The 19,583-nt window shown below is 37.8% G+C and overlaps 1 protein-coding gene and 1 long non-coding RNA gene across 2 annotated transcripts in view; one reads left to right on the plus strand and one right to left on the minus strand.

The window, feature by feature from the left end:
• Positions 1 to 1,044, plus strand: part of LOC132059555 (uncharacterized) — a 1,863-nt gene extending 819 nt beyond the window's left edge. The window contains exons 2-3 of the long non-coding RNA XR_009415635.1: positions 496 to 837; positions 910 to 1,044. This is a non-coding gene — a long non-coding RNA (uncharacterized LOC132059555). The remainder of the gene's footprint in view (positions 1 to 495; positions 838 to 909) is intronic.
• On the minus strand, positions 192 to 2,834 carry LOC132059554 (probable serine/threonine-protein kinase PBL25). Its single transcript, XM_059452181.1, has 5 exons — positions 2,637 to 2,834; positions 1,961 to 2,166; positions 1,683 to 1,872; positions 1,205 to 1,596; positions 192 to 1,123 (listed from the first exon to the last, which is right to left on the minus strand). Exons 1-5 carry the CDS (start codon positions 2,749 to 2,751, stop codon positions 293 to 295), a joined length of 1,734 nt encoding a protein of 577 aa, XP_059308164.1. The 5' UTR covers positions 2,752 to 2,834; the 3' UTR covers positions 192 to 292.
• Between the last annotated feature and the right edge of the window lie 16,749 nt (positions 2,835 to 19,583).

Consider the following 19,583-nt stretch of genomic DNA (forward strand, 5'->3'; position numbering starts at 1 on the left):
TTATTTACTTTTCAGTTTTAGTTTAGTACAACAAATATCTTGATTTTCACTTTCTTGAATAGTTTCATTCGAATTTGAATTAGCTTAACAGTAGAATCTAAGTCTCTGTGGGATCGATATCTGGACTTAACAGTCTATATTACTTGTACGACCACGTATACTTGCGTGTGTGTTTGGGAGCAACAATTGTCCATAGTTATAATTTGAAAGAACCTCACTTTGTGATAGTGTACTCTTATTTATAAACCTCAGATGAAGAAAAGTGTCCATGTACCTTGATGATAAAAGAATATCAAGATTTTAATTTCTGAGGTATAATTTCATGAGCTAATTGCACATGTCTTGTGTGACATAGTCCATCCCTTTCACCTTCTGATTCCGCATCATCGCTGCTCTGACTTGAATATGCACCAAAACTTACATCTTTGGACTTTACGCTGCTTTGTTGCTGATGATTGCTCTTGTCCTTTAAATTGAATGTCTCATTCTTTTCAGAATCGTCTTTTGTGGAGTTTGAACTGTTACGTTTTACCTTGCTTTTGCGTCTTGAGCTTGAGCTGATTGTTCGAGAGGATGACTTTAACTTACTTTTGCGTCTTGATTCGGAACCCAATTTTCCAGATTTTGTTGTCAGCCCTCCTCCAAGTTCAAGCGTTCTGTCTTCTTTCTCATACTCTGAAGATCCTGATGTACTTCCATACCCATAATCAGAACTTGCTCTATCATCATCATCTTCACTATCAAGAACATTTTCAGGGTGATGATTAATGCCAACACTTCGATAACCTTGATCTTTTTGTTGATCATTCTCACTGCTCTGATCCTCATTCCTTTTTGGTAAGGCCTCATTATCTGAACTCGTTTGCTTGTATTCATCTGAATTGTCTGCACCTGAAATGTCTTTCTCAGGAGACGAAGGAGATTCAGGAATTGGTTCATCAACATTGAGGGTAGTAAGAGCAGCAACGACATCACTGATCAATGGACGGACTGATGGCTCTTCTTGAAGACACATGGCTGCAACCCCAACTGCCTGATTCAAACTTCTCTCTGGAAACTTGTTCTTCAGAACTGGATCTGCCATTTCTCTGAACCTTTTCGGATTACTGAAAATCGGTTGTGCCTATTCATGAATCACACACATTTCATAATCAGTCACAATGAAACTAGTGAGAAGAAATATTGAATGAGAGTGCTTTCTCACCCAAGCAACTAAGTTTTGCTCCTCTGGGGGCCTTGTGGTATCCACTGCACGGCGTCCTGTAAGAAGTTCAAGTAAAACAACTCCAAAACTGTATACATCTGACTTGAAAGAGAGTTCACCAGATCTTTCATACTCTGGAGCACAATAACCGTATGTTCCCATTACCCTCGGTGATATATGTGAGATATTCCCTCCACCTGCCAGCTTGGCAAGGCCATAGTCGGAAAGTCTAGGATTGAAATCTTGATCTAATAGAATATTGGTGGTTCTGAGATCACGATAAATGATTGGTGGGTTGGCCTTTTCATGTAGATACTCAAGTCCTTGAGCTGCACCTGAGGCTATCTTTATTCTGTTTAGCCAATCTAATGGCTTTTGATCCTCCCTAATGTCTGGAGTAATCATGTAACATATATAAGCAATCAGTAAAGAAGAAGCATTAACATTGGAGGAGAGGGGTAAGAACTATGTCCATTACCAACTAGATGATCAGCAAGACAGCCCATTGGCATATATTCATAGACTAAAATCCTCTGATCTCCATCAGCACAGTATCCAATGAGATTGACTAGATTTTGGTGGTTAAGGAGACTTAGCATTAAGACTTCAACTTGAAACTCCTTGTTTCCTTGTGTTCCCGTCCTGTCTAGTTGCTTTACTGCCACAACCTATTTATTTAGACACCAGATATCATCAGATAGATGCACAAAACTAGATGACTGTTTGATTAGCGTGGGAACCAATTAAGTTAGTTACCTCTCCACCTTGAAGTGTTCCCTTGAAGACTCTTCCAAATCCACCTTCCCCTATTAGGCATTCTTGTCGGAAGTTCTTAGTTGCACTGGCTAGCTCACGGAATGTGAAAGTTTTAGCGTTGCTGCTATCCCCATTTTCAACGGGATGGCTAGCTTGATCAGCCTTGTTATAAGGGTTTTCACATGGTGGTTTGTAGTTGTTGTTTTCTGTCAAATTTAGGCAGAGAAACACAATTAGCCTGCAGGTGTGCTAGGAATAAGTACACAAGACATGCACATGTATCAATCCAGCACCATCATGCTTAATACATTGTCCTTTTTATTTACTGAATAAGGTATTAGTACTAGTCATTAGTTTTGAAGACCACTGTTTCCATGCGGAGATTATTTTCAAATTCATAAACTTTATGAGGAACTAGATTTTAAAAATACATATACTGTAATTATGTTACGTCTTAGAAAAGTGTTAATTTAAGACTTCCTATTTCTTTTGCTCTCTTTCTTGTACAAAAACCACAAATTCTTTGCATATTCTTAGCCTCTTCGAGCTCGTTCTTTCCTTACATGTTTAATTAGACCTATTCTTACAGGAAGAACAAAAATAAAGAGAAACATCAGGACATGTGTTGGCATAAAATATTTTCAAATGTCAGTTTTATAGGGAAAAAAGAAGATACCAAAATGTGGTGGGGAGGATGGAGGATATGCGGGACGAGCAACCGCCACGGACGTGTCCTTAGCCGGCCGTGGCTCGTTGTTTTTCTTAGACTGGAAACAGGGGAGGCAACTCATATCATAATTGATTCATTAAACAGAGAACAGAACACGTGATCCCGGGCCATTCATATCTTCCTCATCCTCCTCTACGACGAAATTTAGCACACAGAATATATCATATATATCCTTCCTTGTGTTTCAAAAATGGAGGGAAAAAAAGATTATATGCATTCGTTACGCTTTGTCTTGAACAAGTTTATGCTTTGAAGGGAAAATGATAGATAGTGTCATGCATGAAATGGTCACATTGGAAAACAAATGGTGGCAATGGAGGAGAAGGGAAGAGGGTTTTCCAGGTTGAAGGAGGTGTCGCAAAATACTGGAGGAAAACAAATCATTTGGAACATTGGCTTCTCTCAAAAATTTTCCTCATCATTAGTGGGTGAGAAAAAAAAGGGGAGATTTGTATGGTTGTGTATTCCACACTTCTTTTCCCCTCCCTCTCCTTCATTGGGGGCTTCTAAGACAAATACTTATAATGCAACATCTTTCTTCCTAGCTAGTATTTCTATCTTTGTCTTTTTATGATTTATTTCAATAATTTTATACTATCAATGTATTTTAATCTGTTTTAGTAGGTAATTCTATAAGGGTGGATACACAGTTTATTGTACGGTTTGGCAGAATCCAACAGCTTTAGCCTAAATCCAGCGTATATGAAGAAATTCACTAAAATATGCCCATATAATAAGTTGTGAACCCAATAACATAAATAGGTTGGGTGTTGGGTGGCAAGCGAGGGCTCGTCAGAACTCGTATATTTCAAATCCTAGATTCACCTATAGTAATCTACCTTATTTTCATGTTACCAATTCTATGTTTTATGAATAATTATTTGTAATTATTTTTTAGGTGGCCTGATAATGTAAAAAAGAAAATCACACAATTAATGGGTGGAAGTTATAACTTTTTTTAGCAGGGTAGTGTGCCTCCCCCTTCTCCAAAAAGGAAAAAAGAAGAAGAACAGAAACACAGCTTTTTCTCCATTACTGATTAATGAGTACTAGTAATCTTGCTATATATATGTGTATAAGCTTATGTTTGGCAATCCATCATGACTTAATTTTGTGAATACTTCCCGAATTTCTACTGGATTTGTTCTTTTATAATGAATTGATTTTTCCATTACCATTTGTAAAAAGAATCATAAGGAAAAGGATTTCCATAGGTCTCAAGTGGTTAAAAAAGACAACACTAACTTGCTTATCTTTCACCATAGCATTGTTCACCAGTCACTAACACGAAATGAACATAAAGCAATTTAAAAGGATTTGAAACTAACAACTTCGTTGCGCACCTTAAAAGGTTTCTCGGTCAGAATAGAGGCCTGGTTGTAGTTGTTGTTGTTTACATATATAATTGGGAGTAGCTGATGGAGCATGTAATTATTTGAACTTTATTATGAGTTTGAAATATCATTGAATTCTTTGATCATTTTAGTTACTAGGTTTGAAATTTAATATTTGTACATATTTAATAAAATTCTTAACTCATATACAGAGTTTGAGCCAAAATAATTGGATTTGACGAATCCAAGATACTAGTACTATAAATCTACCCCTGATGTAATTAATGAGTTCTATCAAACTCAATATTTCCTACATGAAATATAGACATATGTGTGAAATCTTGAACATATTGAGAATTATAAAATTTTGAACCCATAATATTAAATGTGTAATAAATTTTAGTAACAAAAACTTAAAAGTAGAACTCGTCAAATTTAATACTCTCTTCGTTTTAATTTATGCGAACCTATTTTCTTATTAGTCAAAAAAAAAAAAAAAAAAAAAATCCTTTCTATATTTGGAAATAATTTATCTTTATGCACTGATTTATATTTGAGATTGGTTTATGATAGTTTGAAGTGACAAACTGGGAAGAAGATCCGTTGAAATGACTAGACGGCAATGATGAAATGGAGCTTCATTAGAATTTCGAAATCTATGACATGAAGGCAACCAAGTACCAAATATTAAAAAATCTTTTTAAGTATTTTAGTGCTGAGACGTTACTAGCACTACACCAATATAATACTAGATATAAAGAATGAATGAAGATGTTCACAGATTTCCTCCGTTTGTTTCAAATAATTAGTAAAGGAACAAAAGACTTGGTTTAGGTACTTCTCGTTGCTATTTAAGATCCTCTTTTCAATTGCTCAAAGGAGAAATTCTATTGAACTTTGATGGGGTTTTAAGATTTTATAGAAAAGAAGTAGTCCTTGTTATTTTTTCAAAAAAGTTTTTGTTACTTATTCTAATTGGTATTGTTTTTGGTGTAAAAATATATTTTGTCGAACTTCCACCAAAAAAACGCATCCTCTTTTACTTTCCCTCCACAATTTCTTGGCCAACAACCAAAAATTGGCAACTTACGCGAAGGGAAAATAATGACAGCTCAGTATATTCATCATTATTTGGGGGACTATTTTTGTTCTGTGTGCGCGCACACTCCATCTGTCCCAATTTATGTGACACTTTTCGATTTTCGAGAGTCAATTTGACTAAACTTTGAAGCTAAATTGGATTAGATTAACTCAATATTTTAAGATTAAACTTTATATATTTGAAAATTACATGGAAAGTACTATAAGTTGTGATTTTTCTCATATTAATTTGGTGAAAAAATACATCTCAAAATGTTAGTCAAAGTTCATGCCGTTTGAATCTCGGGAAGCGAAAAGTGCCACAAAAATTGGGACAGAGGGAGTATATGTTACTACTATATATAAGGGAGGATGTCTATTTTTTGTAGTCCTCACATGATTTTTTTGTCATTTTTACCCCTAATGAAAGTTTTTACAACTTTGTAACTCATCAAACATTTTGGTAAATTTTAAGAACTTTAAGGACTTTTACATACCACTAAAAACAATGATGTCATGAATAAGATGATAGTGCACCCCACAAAGCACAATCATAAATTTGAATTAAAGTATTATTCTTGTTATAAAATAATAAAACTACAAGAAGAATATTGTAGAGAAAGATAGAAGAGAGGAGAGATTTCTCTTTAGGGATGAATTTACAATGAATAATTATAGGGGAAAACTGACTTGATCCTAAAGTCACTAACCCTAATTTTTCTCCTAAAGATAGACATCCATAATAATAAATAATATTTATAAAACTTCTCCTTGGATGTCTACTTGATAGATAATGCGCCTCATTAAAATCTTACTAGAAAAAACCCAATGAAAAAAATTCTAGAGAAGGGAAAAGAGTACACATTTCTAATAATACGCATTTTGGCGGTCTCATTAAATACCTTACCAGGAAAACCCAATTGGGACAAAACCTTAGTTAAGGGAAAAAGAGTACAACGCGTATTAACTCCCCCTGACGAGAACATCAATCCAAAACTTGAATCTTCGCATCCCAATCTTGTGCACCATCTTCTCGAAAGTTACAGTTGGTTGGTGAACAAATCAACCATATTATCACTTGAACGAATCTGTTGCACGTTGATTTCACCATTCTTTTGGAGATCGTGTGTGAAGAACAACTTTGGTGAAATATGATTTGTCCTTTTATGAATCCTCTCTTTAGTTGGGCTATGTATGTTGCTGCATCTTCAGTCTTTGGATAGAGTTGCATCGACATATAATATTGTTGAAATCACTCCAAGTGCATTCCTGACTTGCTTTTATAAGCAGATGTTATCTTTATATGATTTGACTGTCATGTAGATCAACATCGTATGACTGTAATCCCTCATAGTCATAGCAAAATATACAATGCATCAATTGCATAAAGATATGGCACTTCAGGACCAAAGAACTCTGCAAGTTTCTCATTTCAACTTCTTTCAGCAGCTAATATACTGCTTTTGAGAACTCTTCAAGAGTTCCAATAATATTCAAGTCATCAAAATGCACCAACAATATGATAGATATTGATTTCTACAAAGATGTAAGGATAAATAGACCCTTAGTTAATGAATATTCATTAAGGAAATTAAATCACATTCACCTTGCTTAATTTAATTCATATAAGAATTCTGAACAAATTTCTAGAACTTATATATGCTTCAGACATTTAAAATTCTTCAAGAATTTTCATATGAATTTTGTCAAGTAATTTATATAGGATGTGACGACATCTGTTTCTATTTAAATAATGTGACATCTTCTGGTGTCTAGACAGCAGGTCCAATAAGCTTTACGTTTATCAAGATGCGTTATTTCACTTGATAATAATTTCTACATTAGCATGCTTTAATAGACGTAGAGTTTAGATCTTCACAGTCTTTTACATTATTGTGTGCTATATTGTATCAATGATATCATCAACGATATATTATTTTGTATTGGTTTGCAATAGGACATAACTTATTGAGATCTTATCATTTCCATTATTTTTAGGTACCTAAACCTCTTATGAGGTTTCATAATCTGTTATGTTGTAGGTTCTTCAAGAGCACAATGCCTTCTTATGATGATCATTGATCATTTGCTCCTTTTTCTTTTCAACTATTATTGCTTTTGGAACCGATTGGAGAAGACTGTCTGAATCAAAGAAGACAAGAATGATAGATGAATAGAATCTGAGGCCATCCTCAGATCCGGAAGCTCACCCCAATCACTCGAACGAAGCTCTAACGGGGAACCTGGTAGTCACAACCTCCACTAGTGCTAAGGATCGAGTCTGCACACAAAAGGGTGCAACAAGTGTAGTGTGAGTACAAATAACAATGGGTAACTCAGCATGCATCGTCGACCGACCCTTTCCAGAACGGAGCCGAGGGCTGGCCTATGAATGCTATAACCACAGGGCTGGCCTACGAATGCTATAACCACATTTGTGCGCTATTAGTCCAAGTAAAATAGGATCACAATAACAACTAAACAACAACCAATATACCAGCAAATAAGGCAAAGTAAACCACAACAGTCATAACAGAAACACGAGCAAGGATAAATAAGATACAAATGTGATGAAATGCAATGCAAGGCCTTTGTTTCCACATCCCGATATACACACGATCGAATATGAACGACATCATGACCGATGGGGGGATCATAAGGCCCATATATCACCGCTCCAGTAGTTTCCTCAGATCGCGGCCTCATCATTTCATATCATATCTCAGTAACTTGTCTCTTAGCCAACCGGGCTCAAGTCCAATATCATGTGTCAATATCATCACTCGTCCGGAACAAGGTCCCATCGGACTCGCAATCATATCCTCGAATCCTATGCATGAATACATGTAAAGCATGAATATGGCATACTCTAAGTCATGAATAAGAATGTAAGCATGGAAACCATCAAAAGCACATTCTTAACATCATAAAGGCTTCACCTTTTTAATTATTTCATTACAAAGAGGATATATGAGTGATATGCACGTAAACAAACAAGGCAGGCAACTATAATAAGAGGCATAAGTACTGGCATCAGACCCCAATCACAGATCCATAGGATCATACTATTCTACCAGCTAGTGTCCAGACATGGCATTCAGAACAACTATACATTTGAAATAGCACAAATACCCAAATATGACAACCGGTATCCGATACTAGTGCTCGTCATCTCACAAGTATCAGAACCCCCTTAATTCGCCCAATTTCCCCTTTTAATCCAACACACACGTTCAAGAAAAGGTACAAGGTCTCAACATGCCTGGTAGTGCCGAATCTCGAGTCACAAGGTCCTCTTGCCGTCACGAAAGGACTCCAAATGCACAAAATCTAGTCAAATTCATAATATACGTTAGAACACGAGTCTAACAACATCCATATTGCTACATATAGGGGTGTTCATGGTTCGGTTTGGGTCGGTTATTGATTAAAACCATAACCAAACCAATTTAGTCGGTTTTTAAATGTCTAAAACCATAACCAAACCAAATAAAATAATAACCACCGGTTTGGTTATTGTCGGTTTGGTTCGGTTTGGTTCGATTTTTCGGTTTATGACTAGCAACCATGAGACTTATCAATAAAACATTAAAAAGTTGAAAAAGACATGTCTTTTTTTTGTTCAAATGATAACTTTTATTTATAGTTTAAGGTGAAACATACATCATAGAAACATTTTCACTATTAGTAATAGTGTAGTACTCAAGTTACCCAAAGTTGCTAAACTATTACATATAGAGCTAAAAACTAACTTAGTAGTGGCTGCACCATTTTTGTCATCTTAATCCACATACCTGGAAATAAAGTAGAGCATAGGAGCTTTTAGTTATTGTTTACAAACATACATATTAATTAAACATAAAGACTACATAAAATTAAAATGAAAATATATGAAATAAAAAAACTTGGTGTAATGATCCCAAACTTTGGGGCAATAATTGCATTTTGCCCTCAATTCTCCCATTTTATTAACAAAACTTTGTGTAAAGATCCCAAATTTAAGATGTTTTTCTATCATTATCCCCAAGGCTAGGGTCTCGATTACAAGGAGTTGTTCTTTTCTGCTTTTTAGGAGGATTACCCACGGAAGAAGTATTAGGGCATTACCATGTGCTTGAGTTACAGCAAATGCTGATGTTACTGAAGTATCTTCTATAGGAACCTCCAAATCTACAACCTCTGTCCTTTTCATATAAAAAATATTAGAAGTTTAGGACTCATTCAAACAAGAAAAAAGAAAGGTATAAATTCGAAGAAAAAAAAACAACCTAAAATCAAATGACTGGCAAAGAAATGCTAAAAGTTTAAGTTAAAGACATTAGACTCTAACGTGAGCTTCTGTTAGTAGGTTTACACTTAACACTTAAAGAGTTAAAAGACTTAAAGACATAGGCTTGGACATATTCTTAAAAACATGGGCCTTAAACAATCATGTGAAATAAGTAGACCAAAAATCAAATTAAAGATTAAAAGGTATAAAATATTTATAATTATTTATGAAAAACTAATATTATACATATAAATAATTATAAAATTTATGTATATAATTTATCGGTTTGGTTTGGTTATTTTTTAATAGAACCATAACCAAACCAAATATTATCAGTTTTTAAAATTTAAAATCAAATCAAACCAAACCAAACCAAATGTCAATTTTTTTATTCGGTTCGGTTAAATTTTCGGTTTGGTTTTGGTTTTAACCAAAACCGTGAACAGCCCTAGCTACATATTCCAAAACCCCTAAAATAATCCCTAAAATTAGGATTCCGAGCCAAAAAGGGTGAAATAGTAATTGAGCCTAGAATCATGATCTTTATACTTTAGATGACTTATATTCTGAAAATCATCCATAAATAATCACTAATTCATGTTCAATTTCTAAAACCCCAATTTCATAAGTTGGGTTCCAAAACCTTTCATTATTACTCCTAAAATTCAACATTCTAAACATGGATTATGATCTTACTAGGTGGAATAACCAAATTATGGGATTACAACACTTAGCCAATGAATCCTTCTTGATATGCCTTCACTTCTCCCCCCAAAACGCTCTCAAACTTAGGGGTTGTGAATGGAAAGACTAAAGAGTGAACACCCTAAAACCCACATTTTGTTCAGTGTTCTCGCCCCTACCAACTTAAGTTCGCCCCGGCGCACCCGCACCGGTGGACGAATCTTCGCCTCGGCGAAGTCCACCAAAATATCCTAGCTCGCACCGACGGGGCCAGGTTTACTGCGGCATGAGCGCTCCTATGGGGAATTTCTCGCAGGGGTGTACTGTGCCCAACTTCATTGGTTCTCGCTCCTACGAGCCTCCGCTCACTGAGGAATGTCCGTAGGGGCGGAACCCACACGCGCCTGCGTACAAAACCAGAAACCAGAAAAATCTGATTTTGGCTCTCGTTCTCCGAAACCTCGAGACTCTCTCGGAACCTCCCCGACACAAACCAAATATGCAGACACATGTAAAAATGCACTATGAACTCATCCACGCACTCAGAATTCCCAAAAGAGGTCTCGTTGACAAAGTCAAACCCACACGGGGAAAAACCCACTTTCCAACCAAATGGCCAAAATGCCCCAAGATCCCCGAGAACTGAACCAAATACTCAAACAACCTATATTCGATGTTTTGAAGCTAATGGAACTGACAAAAATCCCAAAAGACAAAATTAGTGTCATGACCCGGCTAGGGGCCATGACGGGTACCCGGAGCGAACCACCGAGCACCACTCATCCTATTACTCATCCTGCGTTCATTCATTATTCTCATGTTTATAATCATAGGAGAACCATTTTCATTGGAAACATAATTACCTTTATATACATAAGCCCATTGGCTATCAAAATAGTACATATATACAATAGGAAATCGTGAGACCATACTACCAGCACATGCGTATCTACGAGCCTCTACTAGAGTACTAGACATATGGACGGGACAGGACCCCGTCGTGCCCAAAATATATATACACAAAATCATAAGCAATGGCACCTCCGGAACAATGGAGTGCTCTCAAGTCTGCTGATAGCTCCTACAAGTCTGGATCACCTCCCTGTCTACTTGTGGGCATGAACACAGCGTCCAAAGAAAAAGGACGTCAGTACGAACATTGTACTGAGTATGTAAGGCATGAATGAAATGAACATGATAAGGAAATCATAAGACATGAGGTAAAGATATAACCTGCTTAACTTTTAAGAGTGTATATTTTAATCATATTACATGTCTCATCGTATCACATATGTCATCATGTTACATATACCATCGTCGCTAACCCGCGTCCGGGTAACCATCATATGTCTCCCACTAGTGGTGTCATGCCCGGCCCTCTAGGCTCGGTGTAATCATAAGTAGCCCGCCTTAGCGGTGACATGCTCGGCCATCTCGGCACGGTGGAATCGTATGCAGCCAGCCTTCGCGGTGACATGCCCGGCTATTTAGGCACGGTGTAATCATATCATCATATACTCATCATAAACTTATCATCATCATACATTTGTCATAGAACATGCATTAGAGCTTAAAGACAATCTATACTATATCGGGGTGACGTAAGGTCGGGAACCCCCAATCACATTATGGAGTGATCATAAGCATCATATCTCACCTTGAAGGAGGCTAACATTATAAGGTGAGTGTACACAAGGAACAACATCAATGGAACCATACTTAGGATCATTAACCATCATGGACATCATATCTCACTTTAGGATTCTTTAGACTTAAACTTATCATCATTATCATTATCATGCTCGTGTCTTATCTCTTTTCTTTATCTTATACTTAAATAGCTCGTTATAGTCATAGACTCATCATTTCCGTTACATAGGAAAGTCATGGAAAAATAGGAAGATTCATGCCATTGGAGTCATGCCTTAGAAGGAAAGGACTAGCCTTACATACCTTTTCGTTTAGCTATCCTATCATTTGATCGTTCTCCGTCAATGCCCGCATTTCTACCTTCAAGAGAGTTCGTATTAACATTAGCTAATCGATTATATGAACGTGCTTACTAAAGCTAGAGAAAATTGGGCAGCATTTTCTTTGTTTATACAACTTTCCTCATATCATATATCAACTCCCAAATGTCTATAATAACATTCACAACATCATAAGCAACAATCTTCATCCGTCTACATTATCCATATTTCACAATTTCACTTCAATTCATCCATAATCAGGGTCATAGTACACTAGTACGTTTTCTCACATACAATGCTTATCCTATGTTCTTAATGTCATTTATAACATGATTATAGTCACAACTTATAAATAATCATGACTCATCCCAAGCTACTACTCAAAAATGCCACTATTCTCACATTCATGACCAATTTTCTATCTCCTTCTACAATCCAAGTCTTTCAACCTCTCAATACCTTAAACAACATGGAATGATCATAAAACTTACCTTAGATAGTGTGAGAATAAGCCTTGAGTGGAAGTACTCCACTTGAGCCAAAACCCTAGTTCACTTCCAATGGAATTTCTTGACTTGGATGAACTTCAATGAGTTTCTTACACTTGGTTTTCTTGGTTTGATGAAGTTGATCATAAATTTTTCTTGAGTTCTTGTGGAAGAAGGATGGAGAGCTTTCTAGAGAGTTCTTGAAGTGTGGAATGGGAAAATGAAATGAATTAAATGAGATTGGGTCCTTATATCAAATTTTAAAATCCGTCCCGACATGAACATACGGACCAACATACGGTCCGTATCTTTTATACTGGTCGTATGTCTAGCCGTATGTTTGGTCCAGTGAAGATCCCCATTCTAGGTAGAACATACGGCCTAACATACAACCAGTATGTTTATACGGTCCGTATGTTGGACCGTATGTTGCCCAACTTTCCGGAATTCATTCTCGTCGACTCGTTTGATCTCCAATCCTTATGGAACCTTCTTAACACTTGTTTAACACCTCGTTAACAATCTAAGGGATGTTATAACTCTTTTCCAAGACATCATTAAGTCATCACTAACTCGTCACTCGTAAATCCTTTTCGATACATAACGTATACCTTGCCTTTCTTGGCAAACTTTCTTCTCTTGCCTTGAATGCCTTTGAAATCTCAATTAGGGTCATCAAATGCTAGTTCTTACTTATTGAAACATCGTATACTTCGTGCCCTTCGTTAGTCTATTCACTGTACATCAACGGAAGTTTTTTCGAGGTGTAACAATTACCCCCGAAGATGCCTAAAGTCAACCTAACACTTAAAGGTTACCCAACTTAGCAAATACCGAAAACAAGAAAAAGGGTGGTTTCACAAGGGAAAAATAGGTAGAAATATGAAAGCAACCAAAATGACCTAACAAGTTGTTACAGTTAGCAAATGCTTCTAACATTTGACTTGAATTATCTTTGAATTGGGATCATATTAATGATAATTCACAACATATATTTTAGCTGCTTATTCTCTTCCCCTTCTATTAGAAAAAATAATATATCCCAAAACTAATATATCCTCTCTTCTTTAGAGGAATCCATCTTTGTGCATCGTGTTAGATTAATTAATCATATACCACACAAAAAAAAAAAACAGTTAAATGAAAATATTTGGTTGCTGATCCTGAACCAATTGTGAGGGGAGAATTTATCATAATTTATTGGTCTGAAGAATACAGGTGATGTTGTATGCAACATATCATAGCTCAAAATAGCATATGAAGCTTTGTTCTCATAAGCAAGGGTTTAGCTATTTATTTGAGGAATTTAATGCTAAACCAGCTTGGATATGAACCAACATTATTAAGATGAACTGTCTTGATTACATAATTTGAAAATTATGCTCGTACCTCAATTATTTTGAGCAATCAATTATGCAAATGTCAAACTCCAGGTTGACAATAAGCGTACATATAACCATCTCATGATGCTTCTATTTAAGATATCACATAATAGGTGAACGGGCCCATATTCACCTTTTAGATTTTTTCAGAATTTAGGAATTCAATCCCAACATTAGCTAGTATAATCAACTTATCATGAGAACAAGCAACAAAAACAAATTCTTGAAGAATTTTCTAGTTCTTCAATATATGTCAAATACTTAATATGCACTTCATAATTGAATCGGAATGGCCAAATTGCTCATGCCAACTGATAAAATTATTTATAATAGTAAACTTCAAGTTTACCATGTCATGTGCTATTTGTTTTAGTAAACTTCTGATTTATAATGACATGAATTGTTTTTTGTATCAATAAACTTCTGGTTTATCGTGACATGCGATTTCATCATATTTGTGTAGTACAATTTGGAGAATAAATAGGGTAACTTTTCACACATATATTTCTTACCAACTATAATTTGAAAGATATTTAATCCTTTAATCATTTATAACTTCAGTATGATAACCATTTACTTTAGTAAACTTCGGATTTACAACAACTTGTGTTTTGATCATAACAACTTCGCGTATTACAATCTAGAATAAATGACATAATACTATATAAGCTCTTCAGGAGCCTTAAATTTATTCTCCATAATCACATATTGTTTGGCCACTACTAGTGCCATGATCTTCTAGATAAATAGTTAGCTCTTTTGGAGCTCTTTATTGATCTTGTACTATCAAATATTACCCTGACATCGCTGGTGTCATGACAAAAGAAAAATTGCAACCAAATGAATATTATAAAGACATTCTTAAATTCATAAATGACAAAAAGTAAACATCAAGTTATACAGTCTTTGATACTTCTATCATCAATTTATATGGTAAATATCTCCTTCAGGGAGAATACCCATTAACACCCGAATATTTTGTATCAAAGAGGCAACCACATAATTATTTCTTTCTTCATGATTTTTTTCCTATGAATTTTTGTTTCCTACTGGAAAAGCAGCAAGTAAACATTATACATTAATGTGGTTATAGCAGAAAGTACTCTACAAAATTTGTATCCTGTTGCCTTAGAATGATACATAATAAAACTGTCCAAGATGATTTGACATACGAAAGGTACGTGCAACAATGACCTTCATACCACGAAATAACATTTATATCCTTTGTTATTTTATCTCTTCAGGAGGTGTGTTGTGGTATTTATTCATTCACTTCGGGGAATGAAACTTGATCATTTAGATGAGCTTTATACATAATTTTCAATAGCTCATTATTTCTCTCAACCACAAGAAAATATCGCTTCAATATATTTCTCAAACCTTTTCCCGCTTGTCAAAAGCATACCAAAACTTCTAGACCACCAAAATACATATAAAACCATTTCTTAGTAGTCCATCCCAACACTTTAAGAAAATTGCAGCAATTTAAATATAAACATTTCCTTCGTTATTTTTCCACCTTAAATAACTAAATGAAGCTTGCAAATGTAACGACCCGTTTGGTCATTATTGTGCTTTTGACCCATCTACCCCCGTTGAACCGTCCCTGAACCCTGTTATTATGATCTTGACCCGCGGGGATGGGCGACACGATTCCTGAGATAATCGGGCGAGTTGTCTAATGACTTATGAGAATTAGAACCTTACAGTGAAAACTGTTGACCGATAGTTGACTTTTGGGTAAACAGACCTTTATCGGAAATTCGTCGATTCCATGAGGTCTGGAGGGTCGATTATGACTTGGTGGAATGTTTAGTTCAGCTTCTGAGTTACTCGGAGCATTTTGGGCTATTGGTTGGAGAGTTGGCTTTTGGCCGTTGGGGGTTGACCTGGTCAAATAGACCTCCGATGGGAATTTTGAGACCACGAGTGAGAACGTAGCGTGTTTTTATGTATATGTCCATACCTATTTTGTATCTGAGAGGTCTCAGGTGGATGTCAGGGTTTGTGGAGAACTTGGTGAAAACCGAATTCTGGTTTACGGTGTCTCGCCCAGCCGAGGATCAGGTGCGCTTTGACTAGCCTCGGCGGGGCTTGGTCTGCAGGTGTGGGAACTATATGAATTTATTGAAATCCACCCCAATGGACGGTATTCCGCCGAGGCGAATGCGCTGCAGCGGGACCACTTCTGCTGGAGCGGAAGACACTGTTCTAGAATCATTAAATACCTAAACTAAACCCTTCATTTCCCATTCCTAAAATAAATTCTCCAAAGTGAATCAACAGCGATTTGAAGTGTTTTTTTAGTGGATTCATCTTGGGGTAAGTCTCTTCCACCTTGTTATCCATTACTTACTTTCCTAAGCTTGAAATCTATGGTGAAAATCTAGAAAGCTAGTTGGAGAAGATGAGCTTCAACCTTAATTTCATTAATTGAATTTTAGGCTTTGAATATTATATTAATTGATGGATTTGACTAGTCTAAGCATGGAATTTCATTAATCAGTAACCAGTAGGCTTGAATCTTCAATTTGAGTTGAGAATTGAATATGGAAAAGCTAGGGTCTATGCCTAATTTGGGGGTTTTGCCTTGAATGATGAAATTGATTAATGATTGAGCTAAATTATCAATTGAAGAGTAGAATTTAACTTCTAGAATGTTGGGTTACCAATTCTATCTTTGAAATACCCGTTTTACCCTTGTGTGGCCCACTTCCCTCTTTTTCTTAGTTTATTTTGATTCGAACGAATGTATAGCAATATGGGTAACGTTGTTCCCCATTTCTAACTTAGATTTTGATAGTGGATAGACTTTGAGTATTCAGAGGCTTTTTGGAAGGGCAAGGCTCAAATTTGACTGTTCGTGGCACCAGCTCAGTAGCGAGGTAGGTTACGGCTAACCTTTTTGGTTAGACTCGTATAGCGAAGCATATGTAGATTTAGTTATTAACAGAGAAATCATGTTAATCCTTCGGGTATGAAGTTGGAATAGATATTCTTAGGTTGGTATTGTTGTTGACTTTGTGGGCTTGTTGCCTCGTTTGTTGTGATTTGGCTTGTTTCCATGTGTGTGGTATTGGACTTGTTGCTAAATTGTCATGTTGTGGTTGTGATACATTTGTCTCTTACTTATCTTGACATCATCATTGGTAAAGGAAAAAGCTTGATTCGGTATTGATATTGTGATATGTGCTCATGCATAGGCACGATTGAGATTGGATATGCTTACATTTGAGATTGATAATATGCATTGCATTCATACTCATTTTGCATGATACATTGATATGAACTGTGACTGGTACTAATGATGATAAGAAAGAAGGGAACATCCGAGATTATGGACAGATTTGATATAGTAGCCATCTCTGGACCGTGTGCGGAATGGCTAGTGATATGGAAGACACCTCTGGGTTGTGTGCAGAGTAGCTAGTGTTGTAGAAGTCATCTCTGGGCTGTGTGTGGAGTGACTAGTACATAGACTTTGCGGGTCCCCCATGGGTCATGACTATCAAGACGTGGAGGTTAGCACTCCGTAGCATGATTGTTACAGAGACAGACTGTTGGCCAGTGCATATAATTGCATTGCATATGCACTTATTACTTCATTTATATATTGCATTGATTCTACCTTGGTATTCCTGTCACATGTGTTATTTGTTCTTGGACTGTGTTGTGATTGTACTTGACTGCTCGCATGCCTATCCTTCAGTTTCTTTCTTTTATATAAATGTTATCTAACTACTGTCGGCCTATAATACTTACCGGTATATGGTTTATGTACTAATACTACATTGCTGTACTCTTTTTCTGAGTGCAGAGTTCGTAGCAAGCTCTACTTCTACCCCTTGAGAGTGATCCCGAGGCTAGGCTTTCAAGTGTCCAAGGTGAGCATCTGATCGATCCACTGCCCAGAGACTCCTTTATCCCTCTGTCTTTATTTTGCATTCTGTGACAGATGTTTATTTTCAGACTTGTATTTTCTAGACATATGTACTTAGTTGCTCCTGTACTATTCGTACCAGATTTAGAATTTTATGTTGTAGGATTCTGCTTGATTAGCTATTTGTGATTTGAGACTGCTATTTCTTCTTATTTACCTTCTTATGTTATTTTTGGAAGTATCACCCAATTCCCCCCAGGGGTGGGACGGTTCCCATTCGGAAAGGCTATATTGGTAACGGGGACGGGTTGGCGGGGCCCGGGGGGTCCCAGGTTATAGTGCCCCCTAGCTAGGGGGGGCCTGTGGCTGAAAAAAGGGCCTGGGGGCGGCCGCGAGCCGGGCCCGGCTCCGCGGGCTCGGGGGAGGGGGGCGGGGGGCCCGGTGTTTCCTTTCGGTGCCGGACCCCTGGCTCGTTTCCTTTTTGAGGGAAAACTAATGGGGGTCGCTCTCGGGGGGATCGCCCGCGAGCCGGCCCCCGAGGGATGATCGGGAGCGTTTTGGCTGCCTGGCCCGATTGATAGTTTTCATTTTGGGGGTTCTCAAAGGTTTTTGGGGGTTTGGGCCCTTTGGAGATCGGATCGTGGTAGTTTTCGAAGAGGGGGCTCCATTTTTTGGTACGTCTGAGGAGCCCGGTTTTTTGGATACCGGAGGGCAAAATAGGGGTTTTGAGTCTCGGGGGATATACTATCCTCCCGGCTGGGGGCAATTGGTGGGGCCCTTTTGTTTGCCCCCTTGGGTCCCTCCCCTTTTGGATGCGGTTTCTGGGCTTTCGTCTTCGACGTGGGGAACAGGAGAGATAGTTCTCCCTTAAGGGGGAGATGTCGTAGGGAGTAGAAATTTTTGTTTTTTCCGTTATGCTTAGTTGATTCTCGAGTCGGAGGGTTAGGAAGTTCGGGGTGGACTAGTACTTGTTAAGTGGCGTGTTTTTCCTTTCGCCATAGATGCTTCCAGTGTGTAGACCATCCCAGTGTTGGTCGGTAGGACCCGGCCCCTGGGGGGGAGGAAAAATCTATTTATGGTGGTTACGGGGGGTCGACCCAAGGTGGAAGCTGTCCCAGCATCCCGTTCCGGCTCTTTTTCCCCTAGGGCTTTTACGAGGGCCCCGGGGAGAGTGGAGGTTCGGCGGGTTTAAGGGCTCATTTCGACCGGCCCCAAACGAGATGGTTGCAGGGGCCCCTTTTGCCCCGGCCCCCCGCTTAAAGCCTATTATTGGGATGCCGGGGCACTTCGGGGGGCCCGATCGAGCGGGGCGACCGGGGTTCCGGGTTAAACCCAAACTCGGGTTTTTCGGAGCGGGTGGGTTCGGGAGGCGGTGCTTAAACGGGGCTGGTGGTTCCAAACCTCGGGGTGGGTATCTCGGAAGGGGGCCCGGTTCCGGAGGAGGGGCTGGTTTGGCGGGCGGCCCGGGTGCCCTTTTTTTCTTTTCCCGGTAGTCCGGAAAGGGCGGGGGTCGGCTTGTTATCATGGTACCATTTTTTTTTTCCCGGAAACCGTTCTTTGATCCGGGGGCTCTTTCTTAGTGTCGCATCTTCGTGGGGGATTTGGTTTTGGGGGGGCGATGTACCCTTTTACGTGTCTACTTCGGGGACATTCTAGGGGCGATCAAACATTGATCGTTTGTTACTTTTAGGGGGTTTTGACACGGGGTAGAATTTGTGATTCTAGATAGAGGGGTTTTGGGGAAAAAAAAGGGAGTAATTTGGTCCTCTCAAACAGGGATTTTATTTTATATTTTGTAAAAATTG

The sequence above is a fragment of the Lycium ferocissimum genome, chromosome 6, assembly GCF_029784015.1.
Source record: "Lycium ferocissimum isolate CSIRO_LF1 chromosome 6, AGI_CSIRO_Lferr_CH_V1, whole genome shotgun sequence".
NCBI classification, from domain to species: Eukaryota; Viridiplantae; Streptophyta; class Magnoliopsida; order Solanales; family Solanaceae; genus Lycium; species Lycium ferocissimum.

What these genes read in the sequence shown, in the direction of transcription:
- LOC132059554 (XM_059452181.1), bottom strand. Translation starts at nt 2,751, where the DNA reads ATGAGTTGCCTCCCCTGTTTCCAGTCTAAGAAAAACAACGAGCCACGG. An exon ending in GAACACTTCAAGGTGGAGAG is followed by an intron (nt 1,873 to 1,960) that starts GTAACTAACTTA and finishes CTAAATAAATAG; the next exon opens with GTTGTGGCAGTAAAGCAACT. An exon ending in TCTTGCTGATCATCTAGTTG is followed by an intron (nt 1,597 to 1,682) that starts GTAATGGACATA and finishes TGATTACTCCAG; the next exon opens with ACATTAGGGAGGATCAAAAG.